The sequence below is a fragment of the Lonchura striata genome, chromosome Z (assembly GCF_050655825.1).
Source record: "Lonchura striata isolate lonStrDom1 chromosome Z, ASM5065582v1, whole genome shotgun sequence".
Lineage (NCBI taxonomy): Eukaryota > Metazoa > Chordata > Aves > Passeriformes > Estrildidae > Lonchura > Lonchura striata.
The window spans coordinates 68,970,857-68,994,689 of record NC_140740.1 but is presented as its reverse complement, the minus strand read 5'-3'; the positions used below and the strand labels follow the sequence as shown (position 1 = coordinate 68,994,689).

The 23,833-nt window shown below is 35.3% G+C and overlaps 1 protein-coding gene across 34 annotated transcripts in view; it reads right to left on the bottom strand.

Moving 5' to 3' along the window:
* PTPRD (protein tyrosine phosphatase receptor type D) overlaps positions 1–23,833 on the bottom strand; it is a 1,154,377-nt gene that overhangs the window by 280,320 nt on the left and 850,224 nt on the right. For all 34 annotated transcript variants that reach the window (XM_085567659.1, XM_085567666.1, XM_085567665.1 and 31 more), the window contains one exon: positions 14,037–14,204. In XM_085567659.1, the coding sequence (XP_085423785.1) occupies positions 14,037–14,121 (85 nt within the window). In that variant the 5' untranslated portion in view covers positions 14,122–14,204. The remainder of the gene's footprint in view (positions 1–14,036; positions 14,205–23,833) is intronic.

Here is a 23,833-nt window from a genome sequence, read left to right as displayed (position 1 = left end):
GAACCAGAACTCCCTGAACTTTTCTGTCAGGCTGTTTCTTCAGCTGGTCAGCTTCCAGTGTGCCAAGGGTTGTTCCTTCCCAGATAAAAGGCATGCCACTTCCTTCCCTCCAACCTCATGAGGTTCCTGTAAGCCCATGTCTCCATCATGCCCAGGTCTCTTGAATCATTATCTTGTGAAAAGTTTTGATAAAATACCTTATATAGTGACACAAATTTAAGATATTCTCTATTTTCATTTTGTTTTCCTAATGAACCCAAGCATGAATGTCAACCTCAAGTACATACCAGTGAATTACTGATGAAATGCAAAAGAAAAAGGTTACTATGAATAATCAGACACCGATTAATGGAGCACTTGTTAGAATTTTAGAAATAAGTGATTTACATAGAAGTTTCCAGGATCAAATCATAGAATCATCTAGATTGAAAAAGACACTTAAGAAAAGTGAGACCAACAATTAATCCAACACTGCCAAGTCCACCATATAACATATTCTTAAGCATCACAACTACACTTTTTAAATACTTCCAAGGATGATGGCTTAACCACTTCCCTAGGCAGCCTGTTAGAGTGCTTCACAACTCTTGGTGAAGGAATTTTTCCTAGTATCCTAGGTAGTTTTCTTGAAATAAAATTGCCAACTGTCACATAAGCCTGAGAAATCAGCCACTACCAATGATGTAGTTTTAAGATCTCTCTTTTGATTCCATTTTAGCTGATCAGCATGAGCTGAAGAGTAGTTTAAGCAGTACTAGCTCATTTAGTATATTAGCTGATGCAGTATTCACTACTGAAGTACCAGCTGATTAAATTACTAGAAACAAATTCACATTTTTGAAATTGGCATGCAGACATAGCATTACAACTAAGAATAAGGACAGGTCAATGTCCAACCTGGTATCATTAAAACAAAATATTAACCATCCTTTACCCAAAATAATTTCATTGAAATACACAGCCACAAAAGAATCCTACAAAAACCATATGCAATGAAAAATAATTGTTTAAAAAGTCAGTGAGATCTCTACAACAAACTTGAGTTACGTGGTTCATTGTCCAGCATTAATTAACTATAGTCAGCTTTATATTGTCTTTCATTTTTCACTGAGGTGACACACATAAGATGCAGTTCTCCTGAAAGCACAAAGAACAGGCTAGGTTAACCCCTTCCGAGTGCTGTTTGTGCTGCAGTGCTGTGCACTGATTTCATGCCTTTTGACAATGCAAACACAACAAATGAAGAGTTGCATGAAGAACTGAAATAGCAGGTCTCAGGGGATCGAGAAAGAAAGCACTAAGCTTTACTGTTTGTTAGTAAGGGGTAAGTGCCAATCATGTAATGATTTAATTACTGAGACTAATTAAGATCATAAACAACAGCAAGACTACAATATAAAAAACAGGGTTTTTTCAAAATTCACAGCTTATAGGCTAGGATCCTGAGAATTATATTTTTTTATACAGGTAGTTTGTATGAAGGCAGTTCTACTTCAGTATGAGAAAAATTGCAGCCAAATCAATGAAACGTAGATGTTGAATTAAAATGAAAGTATTTAGAAAACTGCCAGAATAGCAACTCTATGGATCCCACCATCTAGTAAATTGGAGTAATATGGTGCATTTTAACAAAATGACAATTCTTAAAATTCTTTTCAGAGATGGAATGTCATTTTTTAAAAAGCAGCATACCTGTGCACAATTACTGTCTCTTTTGAGAAGGTCTGTATAGTCTTGAAAGATAGAAAATTAGAGTTTGGCTTCTGTTTTAAGTCATTAATCATTGGTTACCTTTTCTTCATTGAAAGTACTGAAAGATCAGCAGATAATAAATCTTGTCGGTCTGACTGCTTGTTTGATTGTACGAGACAGGTACTATTGAAAGGATCTTTGTGATTTTTTTGGAAACATTTTGGTCAAGTAAAATACCAAAAATCAGAGATACAGTGAGAAAGCATGTCCATTTGAATACAAGGAAAACAAAGTTGCTACAGCTTAAACATTAGGTTACACTTCTTTACTGACATCTAATGAGTTTCTGCAATTCACATGAAATTTCTTTGATGAATTTTTCAGTCTATTATTTCCACATGGCTGCTCCTGCTTTGTTTCTACTTAGTGATGCATGACTGACAGCATTTCTGGACCAGATTCCAAGGACGCTTATGAAAACTGGTGCGTATTTTTGACATTAAGAGAGAAGGGGGGAAGTAGCATGAGGAAAGATAAAGAGAGCTGCAGGGGAAAATGGATACATAGGAAAAGACACAAATGGTAAATGAATAATACAGAAAATATGAATTATTTCATTATTCACAGCACAGCTGAAAAATTAGGCACCCTCTGGTGCCAAAGAACATGTAATTATGAAGTTTAGGCCTGGCATGCTGCTGGTCTTAGCAAGTGCAGAGCAATCCCTCTGCATCCCACTCAGACCAGCTAAAGAATACTTCCTGACAGAAAAAAGCATGACTTCTCAAAGCAGAAAACCCTCCCATCCTGCCAACACCAGTCAGAATGCACTCCAGCTTTGCCTGAAGAAAACTGGGCCACAGACCATAAGAGGTAACTCACCTAGCAGAGAAGGTGTAAGGACAATTGTTGCCCTAAAGGTCCCAGGATTTGGAGCTGGGTACTCAGGTTGTGATAAACAAAGACTATTGGAGAATAAACACTATTTTTAGACCATGAATTCTGCTAACTTTGTGCTACTTAGGGTATTTTGGCAGAAAAAGGAAAATACATTAACTATTGGAGAAATTCTGCACACTCCTTTAAAAGCTTTTAAATTAGAAGCATTTAAAGATAAATACTCCAGTAGTGAGACTTAAATTACCCTAAAATCCAATTTACAGTTAAATCGTATTTGTGATTTAATTTCTTATCCACCTTTACATCATTTTTATGTTAAATGTCTTTTCTGTACATGTAAGCATTCTAAAGATTAAAGAAATTATTAGAGAAATACAAATTCCTCTCCAGAATGCATAGTAGCATAATTTATTTATCTTAAAAGAAACATTAGTGTTGCAATCAGAAATTAATACCAAGAAAATATTTTTCACAGAGCTTAAGATTTTTTCTAAAACTTCAATCTCAAGCATTTGAATAAAATTGAATCAGAATAGTGTATAAAATGTTACCTTCTTATTTTTCTGAATATTTCTTAAAAAAAATTTCAGTAGCTTTCTAAAACCATCAATCTTTGGGATACCATTGAGATCTCAGTGCCTGTAGCAATACTATATAGTCAGAGACAACAGCTTTCTTTGTAATTGTGTATTTCCTGCCCTATTACCTAATATTACCTAGCAAGGGCAGGAAATAAAAAGTATACAAAAAGGCAAGGCGTACCTAACTATTTTTGTAACATCTTTTCCCTAAATAAAACCCCTAAAAACAAACAAACAAACAAACAAACAAACAAACAAACAAAAACAACTGAAAATTTATGAAAATTTACCTGTAATGTCTGAATATATTTGATTAGGGACTACAAATTAGGATTACTAATTTATCTCCTGAAAGTCAGCTTTGGCTAGGATACCTGGATGACTCCGGTGGAAAAAAAAATATAAAATGCAATATTCCTTTGAATCTGTCAGTCTCAGTATAGACCCTTCTCTCACCTACAATGAGATGCCTAGCAAATATGATGTTTGAGACTGAGCTATGCACAATGAGCTATTAGTCCTTACTGTTTCAAGGTATCTATAGCTCAATGAGTTCTGATGACTTACAGTTGCAGTTTTATCTTCTGTTCACAACCTAAGAAGCAAGCACTAAACCAGAAAGAAAATACTAATGTGGAATTAGAAAAAATTGTCTTGATAATAGAATAATTGCAAGGGCCACACACTGGCACACTAAAAACTGAGGGGTGTAGATTTGGTTGTCCTACATAAAAGACCCCTTTTTATTCTCACTGATTCTTCAAAATGCTTTCTTTGTAAAGTGAAAAGACATGACAGATCTATTAACATCAAAGAAATACAAACTCTTGATCTTCAGGCTCTGAGTAGTGTATCTTTTCCCCCAAGGTTAAAATGTATTTTGCAATTAGACACTGAGCCATGCACTCATAGATAAGGAAAAAGATGCACACACAAAAAAACCAAATCAGATGCTAAAGACTTAGAAGATCTGCCCAGTGGCAGCAATGAGCATTAATTAACAAAGAAATCAATGAATTCTCACTTACGTGCACATCTTAGAGAGAAACCCATATAAAAATACCAGTCTATACTATACTGAAGAAAAAACAAAAGGTGCATTTTTCTAGCTGTGGAAAAGGTAAACAAATTTTGCTGTGCTTGGGGATCTGAGAATAATTTGGCTAGAAGTTTTAATATTTTCATATAAATAAAATCCACCAATTCTATCCAAATTCGGCATTTCAAAACCAAATAAACAAATTCAAGACCAAGTGTAGCTAAAAAATCTGTTTAGTCTCCATTCATACATTTGCATTTCTTCAGAAGTAAATAAAAAAAACAAAAAATTGAACAAATACTGGAAATGAATTTATTAGTATTTAAAGTTATATATCTTTGAGAATAAATGCTCCTTTAAAAAAAAAAATCATATCCTATACTTTATGCACAAAAAATCCAGGAGGATTAATGATCAGGTTTCTCAAAACTGTTTATACATAACCTAGCTAAATTGAGATCAAATATTAATTGTGTCAAGGTTCTCAAGACACCAAATGAGCTCCTGCTCTGTGTGGATACTGAGCTGCTGTCAAATGGTGTATAGCTGAGAAAAGTTTTCTAGAGACTTTCTGCCTGGGAAAATCCCTTAGATTTTTCATGTAAATCTAAAAGCTATTTTTAACATACTCATGTTATCCACATTCATACTTTTGAGTCACCAAAGCACTTCATTTCACTGTAATGCTTTTAGAAATCTACAATTTTTGATAAAAAATAACTCTGCGCTGCTACATAAAATGCAAATAATCAATCCAATAGAATCATGTTTCATTAGCTTAAAATTTTAACACATCTTTAGTAACAAATGTATCTTCAATTAGTGTATTGCCAAATTATTTGGCCATAAAATTGCCAAATTTAAAAAAATAATTTCTATGAGATATTTAATTTTTAAACCAACTATATATTGTAAATACTTTTAAGGGAATCTGTATCCATTTGATTTCAAACCCTGTACTTAAGAGTAGATACAGTGTCATCTTCCTAAAATGTTGTGGGACCTTTCTGAGTTCCAGTTCACCTCCAGTTTTTAGAATGCATACATCTTTAGATGCTACAACCTTTAAGTCACTTTCATCAGACCACAGATATTAAAAAAGGTCAGTGAACATGTTACAGTTCTTCACATTAAGAATGTCTATAGATGAAACTTTACAAAAGAGGAAAAAATGTAACTAGGATTTTCCATTAATGTACTTCATCTGTGAATTGAAAGCTTTATAACACATCCTGTAAAATAATTAATCCTTGTATCTCCTGCCCCAAATCAACATACACAAAAACACATAAACACAGAGCTGTTTATATGTGAGCTCTGCTATCAGTAACACTATTGCAGTAATCTTCCAAAATTATAAACTGTATTTGCTTAAATGCTTGCCACAGCCTCCAATTTCACCTCCTATATAATATGTTATTATATATAGATATAATAATTTTGATATAATTGTGATATAGTGTGATACAAGAATCTCCAAATAAGATTTTATGGAAAAGTTAGTGTTAACAAACACAATGCAAAATGCATGTTGAAACTATATGTATTTCTGACTATAATATTACAGCAAATGCCTTATTAGGACACACTAAGTCTTGTTATCTGCTATCATGTCTCCATGTCAAGAGAACATGCCATATATGGGCACATTAGCCTGGGCAATTTTTGAGGTCCATTCACTTCATATGCATAACTACATTAACAATGGCATTCTGTTTGTTCTTTTAGTATTAATTTATAGACCTCCTGTACATGGATTTTTGAAGTTCTTTACAACTATAAATATTATCTGCCTCCACAAAAATAAACAGTAATTTCCATTTTTTACCTGCTTTTAATAACTCTCCTACTAAAATCCCCAAACTCTACAGTTCTATTATTATTGGGTTGGTGGAAACCCATTCTGTTTTCATTCCTTCCTCTGCCCCCATATTTTTGCAGACCTTAGCCATAATCCTCACAACCCACTTCTGCAACTCTCAAAACTGAGTCTCAGCCTCCTCAGACTCTTCTCACATGGCAGCTATCATGGTCCATCCTGTGGACCATTTTAGCTGTCACTGAAAGCATTTTATGTAACTCAGTTGTGTTTTCTTGACATAGGTATGTCAGCCTGTATTCTAGCATGCAAGATGCACACTAAGGTTTATACCATTTCCAGTGATTTCTTCCTCTTCCTAATTCCCGATGTAGATTTTCTCATAAGTTTAAAACTATGATTTTTACGTTTTAAAAAAAGAAACAAATGGATTCTCTTTGTCACTTCTGTAATAAGTCTAGTACCTTGTGTACTCTCTATGAAATGCATAAAATCTGACACTCAGAATATTCAGATATATAGCAGAAAACTGACATTTAAGCACACTGTTTCAATAGATACAATGGAATTGACCACAATCAGCCACTAATTGCCATTAAACTCAAATTCATTGAGCAAAGCCCTCTATTAGAATTGCTACATTCTGAGAAGAAAATATGTATCCAACAGTAGAAATAAGCCTTCAGTTTTATAAAAAAACTTATTAACAAAGATGATAAAAACATTTTCCTACTCCTGAATCTCTGTTTTTCTCCTCCTGCATTTTCTCCAGTTTGTCAAGAAACACTAACACACTTCATTGCATTACTAGCCTCACTATGCCCTTATCTGTAAGGTTAATTTACCTTTTTATTCACATTCATTCTACCTTTGCTTTTCAATCAAAAAAGTTTGGACCCTACAACCTCATCTTAACATCAAGAATCTTTCACACAAAAAAATCTTTGTTTATTTTCAAAATCCTTACATTTAGAGATCCTATGCATTCTTTGTTGCTGGTAAAAGGTGTGCTTTTTTACTAGAACAGAAGACCAATTTACTATTTCTCTGTTCAGTCCAGATATCACCTGCCCAAATTCTCTACAATTATTTTACATGCTGGAGTGTAAGTGATATTCTTTGATCAAAAAAACAACACAGGTGGAGCTTTCCTGGAAATGGCCATACCTAATTATCTCTCACTACCAAAATAAATTTCTTATCAATTTCCCTTATTGTTTCTGCTTCCTTCTTCACAATTCCATGTATTAAAAGAAAATCAACAGCACTAGAAGCTCTCTTCCATTCTGGTACTGAAGTAGAAAGCACAGAAAGCTTTACAAAGAAAATTAAAAATCAGTTCCTTAGGAGTAACTAGAATGGAACTCCACCCACTTAGATTTCACAAAGCCATACAGATGAAGAATTTACATCCCAACAGAAAAAATTTTAAACTTCTATTGAATTCTCTTCATGAAAACAGCCTTGTTGGGAAAAGGCTTTCATAATTTATGTTTTGTAGGAATTTGAGAATGTGTTATGAAATTGTTCTTTGCTACTACTTTACACAGCAAGACTATGTCCAAAGTGTTTACAGACATGTCCCAGAATTTCTTGTAAACTTAAATGACCATGTGCCACACTTTTTCAATTTTATGTTTATTAGTAATTTTATGTTTATTAAAAGACATTTTAATTGTCCGTTATCAATATATTCTCCTCATTTATATAACATGAAGTTTGCAATCAACAGACAAAATTCTACATTCAATTTTTTCATAGCACGTACCTTACAGTTTTCTGTAATTCAGTAAAAGCCACAGTAGCAATCTGTACTCAACTTGATATTTAAACCTATTTTACAGCAATTTAAAGTCAAGGTGTAACTTTGTGCTCCACAAAACTTCCTTTAGAAGGAAGTGAAAATAAATTAGCAATTTTCATGTTAATCTATCATCAAAAATTTGTTTAAAATACTGTTTATATTAACAAGAATTTAAAATTATTAAATAAAAAATATTTCCCTAATTATTTTGGACAAATGTGGCTTCAAGCAGACACTGATTGAGCCAGAATCATTCTATCCATATGTTATTTTGAGGGGAGGGAGTTTACTGAAAGATAAGGTGCACAAAAGTGAATGGTGACCTTTCTACGCACATTCAGGTATTTTTCATTTTCTAAAGATGTTGTCAGAAATTCACTACTGAAACAAATGCTGCTACTCAAATTTTACCTCCATTTCAGCCAGTAAGGGTTAAGCGTCAGACATGGGATAAAATACTGTAAAATACCACAGCATTTGTTGTGCTGTGTGAAATAACCTAAAAAAAATTCTGAAATTTCTGTACCAGTGTTTCTTCTTCCTTTTTCCCTAAGAGCCTTCCTATATTGAAATTATGATATGTACCTCTCATAAACTTTTGAAGTACGCAGACATGTTCTTAAGCAATCTAGCAGACACACTGGAATTCACTGCCAATTCTGACACAGGAATATTAATGACTCACATTCCTTTATCTGCCAGTGGTCATTACTGATGCTGCAGGGAATTACACAGTGAGATAACTACCCATACTGTAGTTTCTCCAGAAACACTTGCTGTTAACAGATAACATTAATCTAAATCATGTGGGTTTGTCCAACTCTGTAAGGCCATTAACATACAGTTCTCATATCTAGATTTTTGGGTGTCTGGGAAGATTTGAGACTGTGAATTTTCTGAGTCTGGTTTTATACATACTCAAAAATTTTCAAAAGATAAAGGCTTTTTTTAACTTGGGGAACTTCACTGCCACCACAGTCAGACACAGGCAAAGTTGCTACAGCTTCTCATATTCCCAAGCTTGCAACTCAGCTCTGTTCAGTGCTCTGCTTTAGGGAGGTAGGGGTTTACAGCTACCTGCAGTAACAACAGTTCTGGAAACAGCACTGAACAGCTCTGAAAGAGACACAGCAACAATCTTCCAGAGCACCAGAGATGCAGACAGAAAAATGTTCAGAAGAACCATTCTGTAATATGCTTCAATTTGTTGATGATTGAATTCTGAATCTACACTTTACAAAATACACACAAATTTCTGTTCATATTACATTTCAAAATGCTTCCTTATGTACAGATTTAGATTTAAGCAAAACACACATTAATAACAATTATTTAAACTGAAAAGAATTATTCCCCAAGCAGCTCACAATTTTGCTATTGATAATTTACACCAGGTTAAACAGATATGGTGGTGGTAGTTATAGCTACCACTGGAACTAAATTATTCAAATTTGCATCAGTGTAAGGATTTGAAAAATAAGGATTGGATAAACCCGGGCTCATGCAAAGAGTTTAATCACCTGTAGTTTCTGTAGCTAAATCAGTATGTCAGGAATGATCACATAATATTTTCATTTTCTCTGACTCTTAATCTCAACCATCACATTTATTCCAAAGCCATCACTTTGCTGTAGAGCAAAATGAATGCATCTAGAATGGTTTGGTACAACTAACTGCCCCACTTTCCCCTAAAACTAAAACTTTAACTGATGGGTGATTTACTTGATATATGTAATATCATATTTAACAAGTCCAACATAAAATTACTCTTTCAACAGTATGTACTAATTTTCATCAAAGCAACTGAAAAATGTCCTAGTGTTGAGCTGAAGAGAGGCTATCAAAATTCTTGGGAAAAAAAAGAAAGAAAATTGGAAGCCTTTTTTCCACTTAAAAAAATCCCAAGCTTATAGTTCAACTCTCTTGAATCACCATTATTTAAAAAAAACAAAGTGCAATATAACCAAAGGGCTGTATCTTACATATGGCGCATGCTATCAGCACCAATATAAAGACAAATGATACTGTAAAAAATTACCAATAAAGAACAGAAATATTTTATTTTTAAATTTTTTGTCACTGCCCATACTTGAAAGCAATTAATTGAAATTACCTGTTAAAATATATCAGCGTTTGAATGTAAATATAATGTACTCTGAAAAAAATTCACTAACTATCAAAGGTACATGCACAAAAAAGTAAATAATTTTTCCAGATTGGGTTTCACTGCATATAGTGTTTATGAACTCATTCTGGAACAGTGGATGTGTTTGCTGTGAACCATGTATGTCCATTTGTAAGACTTACTATAACATAACTGCTTTCTGTAATTTAATTACTTTGAAAGATCTGTTGGTAGTTTAGTCTTAAAGACAAGTGCTTAGACAGAAGAAAATTCAGTGTGGACTCTGAATGTGTTTCAGATAGTTGAAGCACGTAAGAAGTTTTTTTAGAGAAAAAGGAGTATTAGCAGGGAAAAACACACATATTCCCTAAAAAGCAAAACTGTTTAAAAAGTGGAAACAAAATATAGAGGGAAAAAATGGTTTCACCAATACTAAATTACTGTCTTTACATCCTGCTAAACAAGAATTTGTCTCAATTACCCCAACATCTGTTATAAATAATCACTCTCCTGTCAGAACTGATCCTGGCCTAGAGATGATGATACGATGGTACAGTGGTTCCCTGCATGATGGTAACTGTCACAATATGCATTAGAAGCCAAAGAACAAGCTAAGCATTATTCACATTTCAAACAATTGGGAATAGAAGCAGTATACAGCAAATGCCATGTTTTTAGTAAGTATTTCTGTTTGCCTTTTTACAGTAAGCTGCAAACACTTCTGCTGAAGGAAGAGAAAATTTTTGCTTCTTTTCTGAAACAGCTTCTCCAAAGAAGTAACAGAAGAAAAATGTCAGAGCAGAAGCTATGTAACCAAGAAGGAAGGAAGAGCACTAAACAGCCAAAGTTACTGCAGAGAATTAATGTAGCAGTTAACACAGCAGAGAATTTTGAAATGCTGGTGTGGCCAGGGCTTTCTCAGTGTGGAAAAGGAACAGGACACACAAGAATCAACTCAATTACTAAAAAGCAGAATGCAGACTATCTGCAGAAAAATATTTGATTCTACTAATACAAGTTAAACTCCTATTTTTCAAAAATTGGAATAATAGGAAAGACCAGGAATAACACTTTATAAGGAATTTATATTTCCTATCTTTCTTTGAGCTCAGTGGTTCAGTAAGCTCAGTCACCCTTGGCAAGGTCAGAAACACATAATATATTTGATAGTTTTTAAAGAAATATGTTATGTAGGAGTCTCTAAAACATATATGCATCTTGTTATTAAACAGATGAACCTGCATAAAGTTTCTGGATAGTTACTGTTCTGTCAGTTCATTTAAAGAAACAAGAAAAAACCCAGTTCTTTTCTTATGACAAACAAAGCTATATTACTAATATCTCAGTAGATGTGGTGAGCCACTGTGAACAGTCCACCCAAAAAAAACCACTGTAGACTAGCAGACTACTGCTCCCCAGTGAGCAAGTACTAATGAACAAGTACTTTCTTTCCTCAGCAAAAGGTGTTTTACTCCTTCTTACTGTATGGATCCTACAAATACCAAACATAAAAGAAGACATATAAAAATACTCATAACTCTTGAGATTTTTTTCACTTCTTGTATTTAAAAGCATCACATCATATTACTAACATCAAAAGGTAAAAACAGTAAAGGTAGTTTTGCCACTTTTCAATTGTATTTACTTTTCTCAGTCAAGCGTAAATTTAGTTTCTGGATTAAGAGTAAAAATCAAATCTGGTTTGCACATATACTTGTTGACACAGTATGTTTATCAGCCCCCGCCAACACATTTCGGAGTGTGGGGTCTTCCAGAATGATGAAGCGAAAAAAAGTATCTCATCCCCTCCCTCTCTCAACTGTGAAGGTTGTATGTAAACCAAAAGTACTAAGGACTACCATTGGAAACCAGTTCAGTAGCATTAAACTGGCTTGCTACTTGGTGATACTAGTCCCACTCACAGTGATTTGACAGTGAGACTGGAAGAGCATGAGTTCTTTACTCATTTGCAACTACTCTAGAAAGTAATGTCAATGTTTAGATATACCTTCTCTTCTGCAGTGCCTTGATCTTAGCAACAGGAGAGTAATGGCAAGAAAAAAGGAAAGCGCGGCCTTTACAGGGTGACAGAGAAAAAAACAACAAATCTTTTTGTTCCCTTTGTCTCACCTTGTGTGCCCTCTTCCCATTAAAATGAAGTAATATGCTCCTGCCACTCTTTGTGAAGAATTTCAAGAAAAGCACTAGGTCAAAGTAGGGTGTGGGGCCCTTCTAGAAAGAGCAAGACAAAACAGGAGCAAGAGTATGTGCAAGAGCAGAGGGCAGAGCAACTCCAGCACAACAGGAACTTTTCTTCAGGCATGGAGGGCTAATCCTGGACAAAGACACACATTTCTGTGTTTCTGCATACGCAAGGCTCATGGATGCTGTACTGTCTCACCCAGGCCATAAAATAACTATGTCTGTGGAGATTCAGTGTATGTCCCAAATAAAGTACTGTGTGTAAGATGAAAGTGTGACTACACCTTCAAAGAAATTAGTAAACTAGAAATACATTAACTTAACATTCACAATATAAATGCAATATTAAGTGGAGTCAAATAAACATATATATGACACACAATTTAATTAATATCATATAATGTATAACATTTGCATATATGTATATAAATATTTAAGCAACTTAAAAGATGGTGCATATTAAATACTTAACAATCATGATTTCATTCCGAGAGAAACTGCCTCAAAAAGCTAATCTTTGTGCTTCTTACAACTTTTAAAATAGGTGGAATACCACAAAGTGTCCAACACATGGGCCCACTTCCCAATTAATTATTTGCTGGCTAAAGTGTTAAAATGTCCTTGGCTTCACCTTAGACACAATCATCCCAGCTGGTCATTATCTAACTGGAAAGGGGCCAAAGAATCTCAGCTGTCAGTACGCAACAAATATGTATGTTTTGTCCTTTTTCCTCCATTTACTTCACTTTCACATATCTGCATTTAAAAGAAGGAAAACTTATTATGCACGAAACTCAAAAATGCTGATATCTCTTTTACTGCTGTGACTCTGTATACGTGGAGTGCAGGTGATAAGTGGGGTGATGAAGAACTCTTCTGTATGTTTATTGAAAACTGATTCATCCAGCCTTACTGAAGCTGATTCTATTACTCTGTGTTTCTATTTAATTTAACACATGTGTGAAAAAACATGGAAGTCTTCCAAAGACAGAGCTGAAACAAATTTATTGATTGGTCATGTGTCTGCATAGAGTCAGGAACTAGTAGAAAAATAGGAAAATATCCCTCAATGAAGTGAATGTTAGCAGTCAGCTTATAGTCAGTGTTAAAATCAGCTTGTAGTAAACCTGCAGATCAACAGGTGGAAAGCAAATGGCTTTTCTCATTTGCACATTACTTCTGGAAGAAGCCAAAGGGCAGCTGGGAGAAGGAACACATGTAAACAAGGCAGACCTAATGATTTCCTAATTACAAAGAAGATATTATCTTTCCATTAATAGATAACCTAATTGACCAAACCCCAGCAGTTTCCCCTCAGTACAAGTAAACATAGGTGCCTTTCCTCACTGAATTGTCACATGTTTAGGCCAGCCACTAAGTTGTCAGTTCTGCTTGATTTGTTTGGATACTGTACTCTGAGACAGCTGTCGGAAATAATACATTAGAACAGCTGTTGCAGCACTTACAAAGGGACAGGAATTTTAATTGAACTGAATATTAATTGGGAGGGAGATACATTTTTTTTTCCATCAAAGTTAAGACAGAAATATACAAAGAATGACAGATGTCTTTAAGGTATTTGACCAATGTCTGATAAGCAAGGTTGGTTTTAGTTTTGACTGTGTAACTGTGACAGTGGTTTCCACCATCTTACATGAACCACTCCTCGCTTAAGAAAAGTGGTACTAAGAAGAAGAAACAGTAAGTTGCATAAATAATCTTTTTCAAATACTTGCTGTGATCTAGAGAGGACCTCAAATTTTTTGAAGAATCATTCAAAAGGAAACTCATTCTGAAACCCATAGTAATGACCAGCTGAAAACAAAACTATTCATGATGGCTGAGAGCTAAGCATAAATGAAGAATAAGCTTACTTTCAGCATCAGCATAGAGCAGCAAGCACAGAAGAACCACCACTGGCCTGACTACGTGCATCATCCGACAGTTTGGCACCAGCATGCTTTGGCAGCCTTGTTCTCACTGGCTTAGAAGCCACTGCGAGTCTGTCCAGTCTGAAATTTCAGATGAAGTATTTTCAGAGCCTGTGAAAAGATAAAAATGCAATTAGCTAAAAGAGACCAGAGTTTTTATTTTCTCTTTTTTTTTTTTTAATGCATTCACAATTTGAGGCAAAAGTATTTTAGAAGACAAAAGGGTAAAGCAGAAAGAAGCATAATTAATATCAAGCTACTGGTATATGCAAGAAGATCCAAGACACAATATATGTTAGCACTGTTAGAACACATTTCTTATTGTATCTTTACCACATAATCAAACAACTATCACATCCTGAACCTTTAGTTAGAACTACAGCATGTCCTAAACCAAAGAAACTGGTATGATGAGGCTTAAGACATCACTGGAACTCATGTTGCAAGAAGGTAATCAGAGCAGCTTAGATATCCATAACAAATCCATATGCCAACAGGGAGTTGATGCCTTGGCATCTAGTAAGAATAACACCACAAAATTTACTTCACAACGTATTATTAACATATTGCATTGTTCAGCAACTTTCAAAGGTTGAAATTCCTGTTGTGATTTCTTGCACATATCTGAATTATGCCTAATACTAAACCAGAAATCTGGCGCTGAATAAAGGGCTGAGATCTCAATTCAATCCATTTAATTTATTACAATGTGTAATTGGATATGATACACTGGTAGAACTACAGCTCAAGTACCTCACTTAATAAAACAGTGTTTTATCCTTGTTCAAATATGCCACACTAACAGAAATTAAGGAATATAAAAATATTTTTCCTCCTCCATCAGGAAATACTAGAGATATCCCTAAGCAGTCTGACACTGGCACTAAAATAACATGACATGCAATTATACTTTCTAAAGGATCTGCAACACGTAAGCTTTGTTAAGTTTGATTCTACTACCTTCATTACCACACAAGTGGCTTCCAAAGATGAAAACCAAGAGGGCAGAGAAAAAAGTATACTAATTATTATTCCACTAAATAGATCTTACAGCTTTGTGGGTGGTTTAAAGAGCCCATTTTCAGTACAGAGAAATGCTCAAAAGAATTTACTCAAGGAAGAAAAGACATGAACAGCTGGTAGAAATCTACACTATGTTACAAATCTCTTTTGTAAAACTGTCTTTTGAGTCAGCTACTGCTATCAAAAAATACAAGTCTAAAAAATCTTCATAGGCAAAATGCTAAAGGCACCAGCTCTCCCCTTTCATCGCTACCATCTTCATGCCAGCATTTCAAATAACAGCAAAGTCCATGAGACACCAGTCCTGTCAGACTCAATTTGTGTCTGTGCAAGCGTATCAGAGCCAACTGCTGTGTAATGATTCCAGTCCTATCACAAAGATGGAGATGCATGAAATGTACTTCCAAGGAAGAGGTGATTTTTATTTTGCTTCTTCTGGAATGCAGGAGTTACAGGGGAGCCCTGAACTATCTCTACAGGCAGCTCACTTAAGAACAAAACTATCTTTTCATTAGTATACAACCATACTTGCTGATGTGTGAAGGTGAACAGAGAGATGAGGTGGGTACTAAGTACTCCCTTACTCTTTTCAGGGAGGAAGCACAGAGGTAACCATACTGATAATTAATAAGGGGAGCAGAGAAGTGGGAAAAAGTGGTGACCAGAAGGTACTTGTTTAGCACAACAGTTTTTTAATTGGGGCACTGGGGCACATTGTTTTCATTTCAAGCACTTGCATCAAAATATTAAATGTGGTAGCTAACAGGAAAAATATTACAGCTGTCTGCTTGGGGAAAGAAGGAATTTAAAAAATTGTATGATCCTCATATGTGAATATGCAGTTATCCTCTACAACCTGTCTGCAAATGAAGGGATGTATCAAAGAACCTGGCAAAGAAAATAATAAAATAGAGCTTTTTGTTTTGTTTTGTTTTGTTTTTTTGGCAAAATCTTATTCTATTCTCTCATTCTAAATGCACATACAGCCACTTGGGAATACTGCACTCTGTCTGCTTTGAAGGTAATATTCATTATCATTCAGGTCATAAAATAAGCCCTCAGTATTCCCTTTCTTTCATATTTCTGAGAGTCAGGGCTTTAGCTAACCTGATGAAAACACCAAGGTTTCCACGACACCCTTTGCTTATTTGTTCTCCCTTTTTACCTGCTTAGGTCTTCGAGCAAACTTCCAGTATTCTAGCTCAGGAAAACATAAGCACTAGAACAAAACTAGTGGTTGAGTAGTTTTTCTTTCAAGTTGAAGATACACTGTTAATGGAGGCATGCAGGTGATGGGCTGGTAACATGAAGAGAAGCAAGCCAAGGTACTGTCAGGTACTGTCAAGGTTCTCAAAAAAAGTCTGCCTTTGCTTTACTCACAAAGAAAAAATCTTCATACCCTACCACTGACAACTCTACCAACAATGATATCAATCACGTGGTATGTAGGTCTGTACTTGGCTTATTTGTGAAAACTAACATGAAAACTCAATTCCTTAAAAGGACTAAATGAAATTACCAAGGCAACTATCAGCTTCCACATCAAGCCACCTTAGTAGTTCCAAAGTAAAAACCTCATCAAAAGCATTATTAATTCCTACAATTAAATTAGGTTCCTTTCCTTTTCTATTTCCTCCTGATGATGGTTCATTACATCCTGACTGTGGCATCAAAGGCAGTGAAAACGCAAACAGTATTTACAGCACCAGGTTACACTAGCCTTGTCATCAGAGGACCAATACTTGCCTTGCAGAATTAATCCTGGGTAGGTACTCTCTCAGAAGCCCCTGCTACAACATTCACACTGCATTCACACCAGGGCAGAAAGATGGGGTTTCCCCTTGGCAAATGATCACAATAACTACAGAGGTCAACAGCTCTTTGGAAAAAAAAATCTCTTTATGAAGCTTTAATAAAAGCTGTTATTATTTTAGATTAAGCGCCGTATAACTGCTGTATTAAATAATCAAAAATGACTCTTCCAGTATCTCTATTGGAAATTACCCTCTCAATATCTTTAAAAGAGCTATCCATGAAACTAGGTAATACATCTAACAATAACACTGTACTAATACATCTAACAGTAACACTGTAAGTAAGAGTATAGATTTTCCCTGATTTGTGATATCTATTAATAGGATCAGTTAAAGTGAAGGTGTGCAGCTCTCCACAGTGTTCAATGCAGAGACAAAAAAGAAGTCTTTTCAGCAGGATCACTGCAGATGATAGTACCCTGGCATGGGCATGTGCACCAATTATCCTCAAAAGGATCAACTGGGTGAATGAAACATCTGAACACTGAAAAGCTTCCCTGCAGTCTGTTTACTTTAGTAGCAAAAATAATCTTTTAGGTATTGTCACGATACTCACAAGATGGCTCCTGCTCCAAGACAGTTATAGGAAATGCACATCTGGAGGCAAATTTTAGAAACAAAAAAAAAAAGCAAACACTAATTTTTTTTTTTAATCACCTTGTTTTCTCATGCATGAATGTGCATTTAAATGCTTGCTAACACAGAAATTCAGCTCAGCAGGCAAGAGTTGTCAGAAAAGACTTGAACATGGACAAAAAAGAACTCATAACACATGTAAGGAGCCAAATTGACAAAAATACAGAAGCAAAAATTTTGAAAGAAAGAGATTATGAAGGTATGAGAGCTCATTTGTGCTAAAAACAGGATTTCTGGCTCAACTTTTCCAAAGTTTTAAATTATTTAGAGATATGATTTTAGTTCATGGTCATCTCTGGTTTGTCTCAAGGACTTCCCACAGAAACTGCCTATATTTCCCCATAGGAAAGTAACTGGATACACCTTATATTAAGAAACCCACCAAAAATGATGTTTCTCTAAGAAAACATCTGTGCTGAAATTCTGTTTCTACGCTCCATTCATCACATCCACAATCCTGAAGTATGCCCATCTCAAAGCCACAGATTTCTAATACCTTGGAAATGGAAGACAAGAAATACAAATAAATGAATTTAAAATATTCCTAGAAGTAGTGATGGAAAGGGTGCAAATACTTCCTGTATTTGCATATCAATCATGACCCCTCCTTAAAAAAGAAAATTAAAAAAATTAATGGAAAAATCTTATCTGGAGAAACCTAACTGACAGCTGAATCATTACTAGAAAGAACAGAAAACAATGCATAAAATTAATTCTCATAAGCTCTTTAGTCAAAATCAATTCAGAAATACTGCTGGGTAAAACAATCTTTTAAAGAGAATTAAATTTCTTTTCCAAAGCAATAATGGAAACTGGCAGAATCAGAAATTCCACATTTTACTTGATCTTTTATTGATTGAACATGATAAATGTTTTCATAATTGACCTGCTGGAAAAGTTACGTGTTTCATTATGCTTTTATTCTTAAAAATCCAAAATACAAACACATGATTAAGGAAATTGGAAGGACAGCTCTGGTGTGTGTTCAAAAGTTTAGTCCTATCACTCTCTGGGTAAAAATTCACCCAAATGCTTGTCTATCATTGCTGAATTTCTCTGTTAGAGTTACTCCAAGATGAGTGAGCACCCATCCTAAAACAGTAGGTTTCTGACATCATGCAAATGTTTGAACTACATCACAATAAAAACAGAAATTGTTTGCAGAGCTAGGTGGCATTTTGATTCTACATTGTAATTCTACTTTATACTTCAACAAAGATTCCTCTGTTACCATGAAAAACAGAGTAGTTTTTTGGTAAATGAAGAAATAGATTAAATTGTTTAGTGAATAAATCAATGACAGAAGGGTACCTTGAAATCACATCACTAGGATGTTTTTCTTGTATAGAAAGTTGTTTAAAGGTTTCTGGTTTTTTGCTTACAAAAAGACTTATGTTCATATGGAATCTTAAGCCATGCAGAGAAAACCTTGCCTAGCCTAATGTTTATACTTCTGTTCCATTTTAAATCATTAATTAAAATACCAATTGTAAGCTGATAGGTGTCTCAATGCTTATCAACTTCTGCCATCTCACTCACTTCTGCAGATCATAAGAACTTTTCTTATGCAGAACATGATGCAGAAAGAAAACACTGCCTAACTTCTTAACTTTGTGCCTCCAAACAGAGGCTCAAGAAAAAAACTTTGTGCTGGCAATGGCTGAACTGCTGAGATGGAAATAGTCTTGCTAGATGAGAAAAGCATACTATGTTATCTGTCTGTGGACATTAAAGCTATGTATCATTGAGAATCTATGGAAATAATTTAAACCATGTTACAGATATTAAGCAGACAAATGAAACATCTTCCACTAAAATTGACTTCTTGCCTGAATTAACACAAATTCTGATGATACCCCAGTCTTGACTCCTGTAAATTATTTGCATACATTAACCCTGAAATATTCCAACTCTGACTTTGCCCATTTGCACAACTGAAGAAAGCTAACTCTATTCTGACACTTGCTAAAATAAAAATCAACAGACCTACCAAAAAAAAAAAAAACCAAACAAAAAAAAAAACCAAACCAAAAACTCGAAATCAAGCAAATAAAAAATAAAGGAAGAAATTAATACTTTCTTCAGCCACAGAAGAGAAAGAAGGTGAAATCTATACTAAGGTGTCTAGAATCACCAGGTCACTCACTAATGGTGTCCTCAATATTGGGCAAGTCCTGTCTTTACTGATGATTTGGATGAGGGTGTCGAATACACTTTAATATCACAGACAGCACCAAGCAGGGTGTGATTGTTGACTGCTGATCTGCTGGAGGGCTGGAAGGCTCTGCAGAGGGATCTGCACAGGCTGGATCATGGCCAAGGCCAGTGGTGTGAGGTACAACAAGGCCAGTGCTGGTCCTGCCCCTGGGTCACAGCAGCCCCAGGCAGTGCCACAGGCTGGGGCAGAGTGGCTGCAGAGCTGCCCACAGGAAAAGGCCCTGGGGGTGCTGGTGACAGCAGCTGAGCATGAGCCAGCAATGCCCAGGTGGCCAAGAGGGACAATGGCATCCTGGGCTGTGCCAGCAACAGAGTGGCCAGCAGGAGCAGGGCAAGGACTGTCCCCTGTACTCAGCACTGGTGAGGACACACCTCAAATCCTGTGTTCAGGTCTGTGCCATTCATTACAAGAAGGTCATAGAGTTGCTGAAGTGTGTCCAGAGAAGGGCAACAGAGTTGGGAAGGGTCTGGAATACAAGTCCTATTAGGAGCAGCTGAGGGAGATGGAGGTGCTTAGCCTGAAGAAAAGGAGGCTCAGGGCAAACCTTACTGCTCTCTAAAACTGCCTGACGGGAGGGTGCAGCTCTTCTCAACACAGCAAGAATAAACTGTCTTGAGTTGTGCAATGGGAGGTTTGAATGGATAACATGAAAAATTTCTTCACTGAACAGGTGACTAAGGATTGCAACAGTCTTCCTTGGGAAGTTGGTTGAGTTGCCAGCCCAGGAGATACTCAAAAGACATGGAAACAGTGATTAGGGACATGGATGGACTTAGTGTTATATTAACAGTTGGACTCAATCTCAAATGTCTTTTCCAACATTGTTGGAATAAGTTGTTCTGGATCCTATGATTATATTAATTGTTTCCTCTGAAATCTGGTTTAAGAACAATACAATGACTGTGTTTATGCAAAAACCTTTATAGACTGATTTTTGTCTCGTTTGCCTCAAAACAACAAAAAGTGAAAGAACATATCATTAGTACTAGGGTATTTACCATACACAGTTTGTTAATCTTTGACTGTCTGTTATATTACTTCAACAACACTGGAACTGTGCAGCTACCACCTCTTAGAATAGGCTAAATCTATGAGCATGTGAACCACATACAAAAACTTTCTTAGAGCCACTGTGCCATATACCACATACTCATCAGACACTCCCAAGAAATGGGTCTCCAAAACCAGCTTTCCAGCACATGTTCCCAGCAGTCTAACAAAAAAGCACAACTACCAAGAACAGCTAGATCTACCTTGAGCAGCTGAGTTTTGAGACCACAGTGGTGGCATCTGTCTGTGGCTTGCTTCTCTACAGAGCTAAGTATGTGGATGACCTTGCAATAAGAATGATTCTACAGCTAGCTCCACTACTAAGCACATTACATAGACATGTCAATATTGCTTATATCTACACAGCCATCCTATTTTCAGGAGAATTTTCCTCTTCCTGTGTCTTTTTCAGCAGGGATATTGCAAAACATTCAGGTTATTCCTCATCTTTAGGATCTGGCATGGTTGAAGCATACCAGGTATTGAAGATACTAAGATAAAACTAGAAATATATTTGCAAGTTTGAAGCTAAGAAATCAAATACAACTTCAGTATTATAATGTTTGGTTTTTATTTTTTTTTCCTCTCTATTCTCTGCAATTTCTTTTTTAATGGCTTTTCTTTTTCCTTTTCACTTAATGGTTTTGTTTCAAAACTATCCAATATACTTGTCAGCTAATCAGATTGAAGCATGACTGACTGAGACATTGAATTTGCAGTACACACAGGACAGCAATCCAGCTGCAGCTAGTTTAGCCTGACTGCACTTTATTATAATGTTGCTGATGGCAATACAATTGTATTATAGGAAGAGATGGAGAGCTGAAATGGTTATTTTTCAAAAGTAGTTGGCATTATAAAATTATTTGGTAATAAAAGATAAAAACTTCCTGAAGCAATAGAAGCACTATGCATTTGCCATACTAAGATATGGCATAATCATGCATGGTTGTTTACAGGTCTTCTTTTGGAGAAAAGATGACAACTACAAAGTGTCATTGTGATATAATGCATGTTTTACTAGTCAGAAAAAAAGTAAAAATAATGTTATAAACTCTGAGGGAAAGAGAGTTAAAAGGCAAACTACAGATATTTTTTTGCTGAAATTTCCTTATTAAGTAAAGTACCAAGTGAATTGGTATACTTTTAGACACCAAACTAATGTCATAATATTGACAAACCAGTTTGATACCAAATAGAATTATGAAATCATCTACCAGACAGCCTGATTCATAGCATGTTTTTCTTTACAGACCTCATTAACTACTATAGATTTATCTGTAATAAGATGAAATGAGTGGCTTAGTAGGGCCACTTGATGTAGCACTTCAGGTGCTTCATAAAACCTCTCCCTCAATCCCCTTCAAATGGAAGTGAGAAGCAGAAAGTTTAATCCTCTTGTATTTGATCTGTTGAAAGCCAGCTGAGATCAACAAAAGATTTCCTCTGTGAAACCTATTACTAAACATTAAACAACCAGAGACTGTATAAAGCATTAACCAGTACATATACTCTCCTTTCTCATTTTTGACTTCAGGATTTTCTTGGCATTTTGATGGTGCAGCTTCCATACCCAGAGCTTTCATTCACATTGTTTTGCCCAGGGAACTTGGCACTTGTATGTCTTAGCTACAAGAACCTGACAACAAAAAAAAAAATCCCTCTTAGACCTGTGGTTCATCCTCTTACAACTCTGTTACAGTGTACTAGAATAGATTAAAATGCATTATGTATTTTCCATATATTCTTCACTGGGTTTATGTTCTCAGGAAACATTTCGGCAAGCATGTTTCAAATCTCAGTCCTGCCACAGCTTCCCATGCACTCATCTTTTTTGGGTTAATGATATTAATGAAAAACTAACTGTGAATTCATTCTCACAAATATGCTGGCCTTTGCAACAAGCTGTTAATTGCATACTGACATTGTGTAACCTTCACCTTCTTTTGCAGCATCTTTTTAACAGTTCTCAGTAACAAAGTAAGAGTATGTGCTACCACCCAAATGAACATTATTTTAAAAAAGGTTTTGAGAAAAAAAAAATCTGAACTCTACTGTATACAGCTGTGGAAATATCTCTGCAACTTATACACCATATATACCAATAGCATATTGTAGTGAGGCAAGGACATGCCAAGATGTTATAGAGATGCCACATTTACCAAAAATTGTTTTTCTATGCATATACTGGAGCAGCTTCACCCTGCTAAAGAACTTCCTGCATACCACTGGTTCATATATATGATCAATTATCTCTCTCTCTGCTTATGACAGTTTCTGAAACACACTATCTGTTGCCTCTTCTTTCATAAATGAGCAAGAAAAATCAGAGAAAGAAATATTACAGTAGATTAAACTGGTGAAATAACCAACTGCGGTCACACTCATAGTTTGTCTTCTAAATGAACAGTAGAAAGTCATAAAAAAGAAACAGACTGAAGATATGAAGACATGACATAAAAGAAAGGTTATTATCCTAGTTATGTTTATCACCTTTCATAAAAAATACATAGATGAGAAAACACAGAAGATGTTTACAGAAGATTACAGTTCCCTGTCATTCAGATTTTGAGTATCTTTCATAATCTCAGCATCAGAAGTAATAAAAAATACAGGTATAAGCTAAAACAATACACTTAGCATCCAGTAAAGCAAATATTTAAGAATATACACACTTATATACAATTACAAAAAGAACTGATCTGCAGAGTTCATATTTGTATGAAAAGACAGAAGTAGACAAGAAAACCTCTCTGCCTTTCAGACGTGCCTCATACAAAGGCTTCCAGGACTTCTGCATTTTCCCTCTGCTTTCAGCTTTTTCATTTCCAGAATTTCTAGATGGAAAGTAATAATCAGTAAACATACTGCTATGAGATTCAAACTAAATAAAAAGTTTATCCTTCAGCTATACAATACTTCATATTTAGCCATGATGAAATTTAATTAATGAACTAATGAAAGTGGAGAACCAGTTTCATTACTAATCCAACCGAGAA